Source organism: Protopterus annectens, chromosome 12.part0 (genome assembly GCF_019279795.1).
Source record: "Protopterus annectens isolate FY-2018-M chromosome 12.part0, PAN1.0, whole genome shotgun sequence".
Lineage (NCBI taxonomy): Eukaryota > Metazoa > Chordata > Ceratodontiformes > Protopteridae > Protopterus > Protopterus annectens.
This window is the reverse complement of record NC_056746.1, coordinates 654,233,949-654,244,056: the sequence shown is the minus strand read 5'-3', so window position 1 is coordinate 654,244,056 and position 10,108 is coordinate 654,233,949. Positions and strand designations below refer to the sequence as shown.

General features: G+C 39.0%; 1 protein-coding gene across 1 annotated transcript in view; it reads right to left on the bottom strand.

Moving 5' to 3' along the window:
• Positions 1-1,469: 1,469 nt before the first annotated feature.
• The window catches only part of ALG1 (ALG1 chitobiosyldiphosphodolichol beta-mannosyltransferase), a 634,420-nt gene continuing 625,781 nt past the window's right edge, over positions 1,470-10,108 (bottom strand). The window contains exon 13 of the mRNA XM_044089785.1: positions 1,470-4,230. Within this exon, the coding sequence (XP_043945720.1) occupies positions 4,087-4,230 (144 nt within the window). The 3' untranslated portion in view covers positions 1,470-4,086. The remainder of the gene's footprint in view (positions 4,231-10,108) is intronic.

Sequence of the window (10,108 nt, the reverse complement as noted above, 5' to 3'; positions counted from 1 at the left end):
TTCTGATGTTACTGGTAATAGCACAGTACGGTGAAGGCTGCATGCACTCAAAGGCAAAACAATGTGATTGTACAATGTCTGCCACATGTCCCAACAGACACAAAAAAGATACAGGCCTGGACCTAATGGTGAAAAAACCTGGGACACTAGTTCTCTTTCTTCACACTCTACAGGACACGTACTTAACAAACTAGTGTTAAACAGTACTCCACTGAAGGTCATTTCCCCAGTGCAGTGCACCATCCATCCTTAGCAGCCACAATGGTACCAGTAGATGTCTTAATACTTACTCAATTACATGATTAACAAATAAAACAAACAAAAAAAAACCTAATGGTCACTTTGATCATGGAGCAAGCACACCAATAAAATATGATGGAACTCCTTTAACAAACATTTCCACAAACTGCTAAGTATTCTGACTCTCACAGAGAAGATCAAAGATCCCTCCTGTGTAACCTCATACTCTGATGTACAAGCAGGCATCCATCAGATCTACTGATACCTTCCTAAAGACTTCTGGCAGCAGCAGTGTTACAGCTTATAAACTGAAACTTTACATAAATGATGAAGTTGCTAAGGTACAGAAGAGACTGAGACACCCCCCACCCTGCCACCTTGGGAAGAACACAAAATAGTAAAATCTCATACTATGTTCCTGCAGAAGGATATAATCTATTACCTTGTTTAAAGGGAATTCAGACTTCACCATAAGTTCATGTGTGAGTGGTCTTTTAGAGGTGCTGCAACTACAGTTCCACACCACAGCTATGATTCCAGAATTCAATTATTAAATGGCATTGGCAAACAATTTCCAACCTGGTCACGTGGGTTAGCTAAGACAGCAGCATGGTCATCCAAATCAACAGCTTCCTATACGACACAGCTGGAGACCATGGAAGAGTAGCAGGGATTAGCTTTCAAACTGCCATCTGTGATAACTCAGCACTTACTTCTCATAGATGGCTGGGGGTGCTTTGACAAAACAGGACAGCACACACAAACTCCTCAATGAAGACAGGGTTACCCCTTTTCTAAACACCCTCAGTAATATGGACATGGTTCCAAAAGTCATCACCAAACAGAAAAGTATTCAAGACTTCCTGGTGAAGCTCCTTATAGCAGAACAGAAAGAGATGACAGCTCTGAACAAACAGTCTGGTAGCAGCAGTGTTAACTGCTGCATCAGCAGTGCCAATGATGCACTTACTGATGTAAAGCCCCACAATGCATAGTGACCACAGGAGCTTCCCCACAACCTCTTATTCATCCCAGCCATGGAAGGATAACTTTTATGAGAACTGATCCACCAAATAAGTCTGGGAGCACAACAGATAAAACACACAGTTGAGAAATGAGAACTCTAAGGACTGAAGTGGATAAAGAAAACACTGCCCTTCAAAATCTGCACACCACTTGGGATACCTCCTCTGGGGGGATAAATGCTAAGACTTCTGCAATTTGCTAGGCTCAATATAAGAAATAGCTTTTTTGCAGTCAACTGCAGCAGGGGCCAATACAAAATGCTCTGCATTCCTTCATACTGAAAGCCCAATATTACAGTACTTCCATATTAAGAAAACATTGTCCTTTAGGCATGGTTCAATGTCTGTTGAGGATAGTAGTAGGAAAATGACCCAATGCTCTGTCTGCCACCAAAGACACTGAAATGTGTCTAAGGGGATGGACAGGAAACTAACAGCCACTCTAAGGCAGACTGTACCATATGAAAAGACTTTCCAAAAAAGGACCTTCAGGGGCAGAGTTAATGAAGAAAGATCAATTGTGCCCACTTATGAAAAGGCCATTTCCAATTATTCAGAGTCAGCATATATGAAAGATTATGAAGAGAATGAAGTTATGTTCCTCATCCTTAATCCCTTTCCCAGTCTTCCGACTTTCAATGCTGTCAGAGCTATAAGTGGGAGGGGAACCTCTACAATCAACATTTGCACTGGTTCATAGTAATATAGGAAGAAACATGCCATAAGTAGTACCATAATCAATAAGAGGCAGTGCTAGGCCTAGTACTGGTACTATAGAAACCTACTGAAAATGTACCTTCCTGGATCTTCTTTATTTGATAATACATAATGAACAGGTTCTCATAGTACAACATCTGCAAAGCAACAACACCAGACTCGAACATGGGTAGTGAGGGGCATGCTGCAACTGTCTTAGCCAATGAAAGTACAGGTCAAAAAATTCATGTCAGGCAAAGGGAGTTAACTGTCCAGGCCTGCGTCATACTCCACACCATTCACTGTAGATTTTTATGGCCCCTTTCTCATACACATGTACAATTTTGAGAAGTCAGTGTGAGAGCAGTTGGAGTTGAAAGCTGATTTGGCTCCTTAGGAGTGGATACCAGAAAAGTGTCTCTCTGTCTGACTTTTTAACGATCAAATGATGCTGAGCTAGATAATATCAAAGCAAGATTGTCCACAACATGAGGCACAGCCCCTGATGGTGTGAGGGACTTTGAAGTGGAATTTGGTGTAAAAGCAGAAAGTATAGTTTCTACATTTCTAACCTGGTACCCATCATGCTGTCATCTGATGGGATTTTGTGCTTGGTAATTCAAATAAGCCAGCACCATCTCTACCAGGCAACAGTCTAGAATGGAGAATTTAAGCTGCTCTTGCCAGCATTTTCAAGTCAGCAATGTGGAAGAGGTGATAGCCACTAACACTGTCCTAGTCCCAATTAATAAAAGTAATACATGTGAAGGGCTTCATTATCTGAGTTTATAACATAACAGTTACAGGGTGAATTCTTCTTTTGGCACTGAATGCAGAAATTCTCCAATGATGAATGTTTTGAAAAGATCCAAAATGGGCAACTGGATAAAATGATATCAAATTTTCTGGGGCAGCACATTCCCCATAACTAAGGGACAGAGGTTCTAGCCAAAGGACAGTGCACCACAGCAAGTATGGCAATTTTAGACTTTAAAAAGAGTCACGTAAGAGAATACATAGAATGTGTACCCAAGTATTACACACTGCAGGTGGCCCCTTAAACACAAGGGAATGTGTACTGAAAAACACAGAAAGCAGCAGAATGAGACTCAGGAAATACAAGGTGAACATGAAACTGAATAAATATTAAATGTACATCTCTGTCATTTCATCTTGGAATAAAGCTTCAGTAGTCTCACAAAAAAAAAAAAAAAAAAAAGGAATGTACAAATTACTGTCCACAAGAAAAGTCCATCGAAGACCCTTATGCAAAATGGATACAAGTAGTTTAGCTTACACATATAAACTGTATGCATTAAAGTTGGTGCTATATTTCAAGTAGATGGCATGCAGATTTCACCAAAAAGAAAGGCAAATATTAGCTAAATAAAACTAGTTGTGGAAATACAAACTTTTAGCAGAATTATGATGTTCTCTTAAAGAGATGATAATGAGTGAAAACTGCTTTGATGAATGGGAGGCTCTGACTGCTACAGGGGGACACAGCACTGTCACCTGAATGGCCTGCCGAAAACCAAAAACATTCATGTAGTCGACACTTATGCATACAGATTGCAAATGACACCACTGTCACTAACAAAAGTCTGGCTGCATCAATGGACTTTTGATTCTCACTGAAGAAACCAGAGGCAAAACTGAATGGTGAAAACACTGTTTAGGAAGATGAGAAAGCAGTGACAGGTGCAGAATATTTCAGGCTATACAGTGCCAGTATACACTAGAAGAGTCAATCATGGAGTGAACATAACTACAAAAAATTGCCTGACGAGAATAAAAAAGACAAGGTATGGGTGACATAACCTTAAAACTGAGCGAATAAAATAATATGCATATAGGTTGCTCTCGCTTTACCCCAAATATCGAACTTTATCATCCTAGTCTGACAAATCTTCTGCCAAAAAGGAATTTGCCCCACGAGGTCTCATTGTCTTACAGCAGCAGCTTTATATCTGGTTACATGCTTCATATCCTTTAATAAAATTGGCCATCTTCTATGCATCCAGAAGAGGAATCTCTCAGCAAAGGGAATAATGACCCTTTCAACCAACAGTAATTTAAAAAATGTTAAAAGTGCAGCTTTTTGGAAGTTTCTGTTCTAGCTGCCTTAAGATCTATGTAGTAGTTGGTTTAGCAATGGAAGCACTGTTTGATCCCAGTTCTTATGCCATCGTACTTGATAAGTTTGCCGGAGATAATTTCTAAACTGTTGCAACTTGCTGTCAGCATTAGGGAATTCTGAAAATAACATCTGTAAAAGAAAAAAATATATATTACTAAAATGCTCATGATAATTAATTAAATCAATAGTTAAGTGCTACTAATTAAACAGGTCCATCTTCCTCTAACAATGGGATTTGAGCTAGGAGATCGGCAGGACTCTTGTCAGCTCGGTACCTACATCTTTCTCCCAAGATAAAAAAAAAATCCTCCCATTTACCAATAATTCTGGGTACAGAAGGACCCCTTTCCAGATTTTCTCAGCCCACGCTGAAGTAGAGAAGGAAGAAAGAAGCCCACGACTCTCTGAAAGAACTTCCCCATCAATCAAAAAATGATGAAGGGAAGGAGGATGAGTCAGAGAAGATGGACCAGTTCCTACACATCTATTGTTAAGTACACAATTTTCATATATGATGGGACCAGTCACTCTTCCTCTATGCAAAGGACAGAATCCCAAGCTTATCCTGATGGGTGATCGTAACAGAAAGCAACTCTAAAGGCAGTACCTCCAAGGACAAAAATGCAGATCACTGGACTTTATGACGGTTTAGAAGGACATGACTGACTCCCCAATAATTACAGATATGACCTGGAGGAGATCTGTATAGAGATTATGTCCCTAATTACCATATATCAGAAAGAAAACCCCAGACAGAGTTAAGATGCTGATTAGACAAGCTGCAGGAGTGTGGAGGACTGTCTGGCTAACTCAAAAGATAAGGCAGCATTCCATGAGGCAGAGGCAGGAACCAACAGGGGGTAGTGGTATGGAATGGCCAACTAAATACACTGTATTGCTGAGCTCTTACATACATAAACAGAAGCACAGTGTGGCATAAATGGAGAAGTACAGTTAAGAAGCTGGTATCTGAAAACAAACATAAGGTACAGTTAAAATTCAAGAATGCATACCTTAGACAGCAAGCTACAAAGATGAATGCTAACCAAGTTTCCACCAATGCTGCAAACCTCTCCCCCTCAAGGGTGACAGGGACAGAGTCAGTCTGGAGAATAAACTTCTGAACAGACAGTTACAGGCATGGAGGGAGGCACAGCTTAAATGTTGTATTGTCAGATCCCGTTTACTAGTGTGAGGAGACTCAATTCAGAGATTCAGCCTCTAGTGAGTAAGACAAGGTGAGAGACTTGGAACTTCCATAGTTGAAAGTATTTAACACTATCTGGTTACAACTTCCCATTCCAGAACTGTATCTATAACTCCTTTTAATCCATAATTTGAAAGGATGTAAAGAAACCACAGGAAATCCTAAAATGAAGGATGTACAGCAAAAACTAAAAAAGTCCTGTTAATATTGTCTCTGTTTACTGTTGTGATGCCAAATGTAATACAATTGTGCAGTGGCAGCTATGGTATTAGTAAGCTATATTCTGGCACCTCCTCAGGTGCTGACATATAAGATGAACTGTATGGAGGCCTGCAAGTCCCCAAAGAAAATGTGCCATGTGATACACAAATAAGCAAACTGTTCAACTAAAGATGTGAGAAGTAAAACTCAAGGGTTGCTTGAAGGAAAATCTAGTGAGGTGCAAGACAGGTGGCTAGCCTGACCTGTCACAGAAGTCTCTAAGAAAAGACTTTTAACTATAATGCAGATGATTTTCAAAACAAAGGGACAACTCTCCTGTTAAAAAGGAAGAGACTAGAAGGAAAAAATCCAACAAGGTACAATATCCATGCAAAAAAAAAAAAAAGGAATCTGTGCAGTGACTGACCTTTCCACAAGATTAGGGAAAAGGGATAAAATGCAATATTTATAACAGAAGTCAAAACCACCAGCTGAAGCAATAATCCACCAGCGAGATTGGAACAATTTATTCGCACACTTACAAAAATAGATTCAAAAACAGAACAATGAGACAAGCGCTTTCGCTTGGTATATTCCAGGCTTTATCAAGTCTAACAACCGGAATAATTACACCAGGTTGTTTAAATAGTGTAAATTAATTGATCACCAGCTACAAATTAGTGTTGCTCATCTTCTTTTATATTTAACCCCTAGTAAACCAGAAACTAAAAAACATGAATATAGTCAAAAGACAAAGACAGACACAACTATAACTGAATGAATTCAGTTAAATAGTTTACAATTAATATGTTTTAAAAAACAGAGATATGTCTTAAAAACAGGAATGATTATTAAAATTTCACTAAAATAGTTGTAAAATGTGTGACTGTCATTTTCAAAAAATGTTGACAACAGCTAAATCCATGTTGAAAAATAATAACCAATCTTTACTTTTGATAAAACCTCCACATGTATGCTAGTAACAGTGTGACAAAATGAATCGTAAAAAAACAGGCAAAATGAAAATATAAATAAATAAATAAAAGTAAGAACAATCATAGATGATCGAGAATTTGGGGGAAATGTATGTTTATAATCTGGCCCTTCTAAGTCTGAGCACTGAACCTATACTAAGTAAACCATTAAGCCCTGGTGGTTTTCCTGCGTCAAGCTTGAGCTGCCAGATTAACTCCCTAAACTCGAGTGTGGATTCCCAATCTCCCCCTCTAATGTGTGGGTTAACCTGTTCAAGCACCATAAAAGACAATTTGAAATTGGGACATTCAAGAGAATGCTTGTAAAAGGCATTACTTTCCTTTTTGTTATCAATTTCATATGCATGTTCATATAACCTCTTCCTGAATTCACGCTCCGTTTTACCTACGTAGAAACATCCACAGGTGGAGCATAAACCAATGTAAACGACACCTTTGGTGGCACAAGAAAAATGCCCAGATGGCTTAATATTGATGTGGCGAAAGCGCTTGTCTCATTGTTCTGTTTTTGAATCTATTTTTGTAAGTGTGCGAATAAATTGTTCCAATCTCGCTGGTGGATTATTGCTTCAGCTGGTGGTTTTGACTTCTGCATTACTGGTTTTCCTTGGTTTTATATCTTCGTTTAATATTTATAACAGAACCTAAAAGAAAAGATTATGAGATCTTTAAGCAGCAGTTTAAAGGCTGAAGCATGTAGTGAACTAAAAAAGAAACTGTGTACACAACTGTCCAGAGGCTGAAGCATGTAATGCCTTAGTACACAACAAGAAGAAAGGAGGGTCTATATTAGTTCACAGAACGCTTAAAAAAGCAAATGGTGATTAATCGACCCTATGTAAGCGAAAGCTTACAATGTCGAACTGTCAGAACAGCGTTCCAATAAAAAAATAAATAAAAAACAAAACACTTTAAACATTACATTAAGTGGGGGGCTGCAACCCCCACCCCCTACTTAAATATACCAACTCCGGGACCGCACTACAGTGCAGAAAACGGCAAAGTAACGAAGCGGCCAAGCAAATTCTTTCCCAAGGAAAGAATTTGCTTAAAAGCTGCTTCGATATTTTGCCATTTCAGTCTTTTAGGTTCGACCAAGACACATTCGAAAGAATGCGTCTTCTGTCTTCTAATAGGAACCCGAAAGGAGAGCAGCGGTTTCTTTACATCCTTTAACTACCCACATTTTTGCTATCCAGTTTCAAATTAGGGATTAAAAGTAGTTGTAAACAGAAAGAATGGCAAGTTATAACCAGTCTGTAGTTATCTAGCTATTTTCAACAGTAAGGTGGAAAGGAAACACTGTGCTATAGGAACTGAAATCTTCTAACAGCAGAACTGACATTAACCCAGTGTTCCAGCTACAGCTATCATCAGTAATGGTGAAGTTAGGAAGTTTAAACTGAGAAGAACCAAAGAACCTTGACCCAAGAAGGGGCCCCAGTGTAATTATGGCCTACTGGACACTCTGGTCACTGGCTGACAATAAACTGTGACTTAAAAAGGCAGTAGCAGCAGAGAGAGAGAGAGACTGTCAGTCTGCGGTACCTCTAATCTACATTTCATACAAAAATTCCCTGTCTGAGAAGGATCCCATAAAACGAGGACTAACATATTTAAAAAAAAAAAAGGTCAAGCTCTTCACCTCACCTTGAGGTGCTGAAGTCATGTTATCACAGATGCCAAGGTCTGGAGTCCATACGGGACACAGATATTAGAAAGCCTTCAAGAAATGTAAGACGACTCCCATTTTGTGAAGGACAGTCTAACAGTGCAAGTGTCAAGTCCCATACAGTACATCATGGGGAAGAACAGCCTAGTTCCCTTTATGGAGACAGAAACAAGAGAAGGATGGAGGTGCAGTTTGCTTCAGTACTACCTGACAAGAAACTGAGTAATCTCCTCCTACCTGCTCCCCTCTCTATCTCCAACTTAGCCTAAAAAACAAACTGGAAGCCTGCTATAACAAAGTCTGTAAATCTGCTATAGGGTCCAAATACTCTACCCATGACTGCCATTCCCTCCACTCCCTAAACTGGCTTGAGCTTCCTAATTACCTGAAATTCATACAACTCACCACTGCTCACAAACTCATATTCCAACCCTCTATCTACCCCTCTCTTTTATCAATCTTAATCCCTTACCTCCCCATTCGTACTCTTAGATCAGAAAACCAAAACTTCCCTAAAATCTATAAACTCCTTCGCCCTCCTGGCAAATTACTTCTATCACACTCCTTAGCTAAACTATGGAATTCTCTCCCCCCTCCCTCCGCTGTACTCACAAATACTGTAATTTCAAATCTCTCCTCCATTCTTATCTTGCCTCAAACTGGGACTGTTCCTGCTCCCTTCTCACCTAAATTAAACTGTCGTCTTTGAAACTTCCCTTCAATCTCATGTACTATCACCTCTGATCACTAACATTACTGTTAGAGTAAACACTAAACTTGTATAAACACTTTATGATGTGCATTTTTAACTGTATTATCTGATTTACTTTTGACGTCATCTTTATTTTAACATTTGTGTTCTTTAAATGTATACTCCACGAGTCTGTATTTGTATTTTAAATTGTATATTTATGCTTTTGCATACTGTATATTCCATACTTTACTTATGTTATATTCTGCTAATTGCTTTTGGAGCTTTTCTCCTCGGGCCTCCACTGAAAATGGGCTCTGCTGGGCCCAGTGGACTTCCTCGGTGACGAAAATGGAAATAAATAATAAATAAATAACCTGCACAAGAACAGATGTCTGTATGGACTATCAGTCTGTCCTCAATATATTTATGGGGCAAACAAGAGGCAGAGAGATTGTCTATCCAGCACATAACTTGCATCAAGGGAAAAATTATCTGAAAATGGTGGCCACTGGAATTTATGAGTGCATGCTAAGCAAACCTCTGAAAACTTCATGTAAAAATTTAGCTGATGCAAAAAGGTGGGTCAATAATGGCAATGGCCCTTTTTCTATAAGTTATTCTTAGAAAGGAAAAAAGAACTTTCATACTAGTTTGCAGATTGCAGGAACAAGAAGGCTAAAAATCCTAAATACCACTAATATGTATTAGCATAAATGGTGGAAATCAAAATAAGTACATTGAAAGTCAATGCATAAAACATATCTAGATACAGTTCTTTAATACTGTAGATACATACTGGAAATGAAACACAAGTCAGAAGAAAAATGTTCCAGAGAGATTAAGATTTGGAAGTATCCCCCCACCTTCAGCCAGGACAGGAAGGCGGGTGGAAGCTTGTGGTTATATTGTAAAAAAACACCTTCACACACATTCCTCAGTTACGGTGCACTGAATTGTGGGGTACAAGACAGATAGATTCTGACCACCCGCTGAACATGAAAGAGCAAAACGCAGAGGTGTATCTATCAACATAAAGAATAAGCACACTTCAAGGCTGGTCAAACAATATGACATGCTTGAGCTACTCTGTGTCTAACTATTCATGGGAAAAATCCATTACTATATTCTTGCTAGCTATAGGTCTCCCACTATGAGCCAGGAAACCCATATATCATACCGGAAGTTACTAGAATCACTCAACATGCATCTCAATACCATACTCATGAGTGATTTTAACT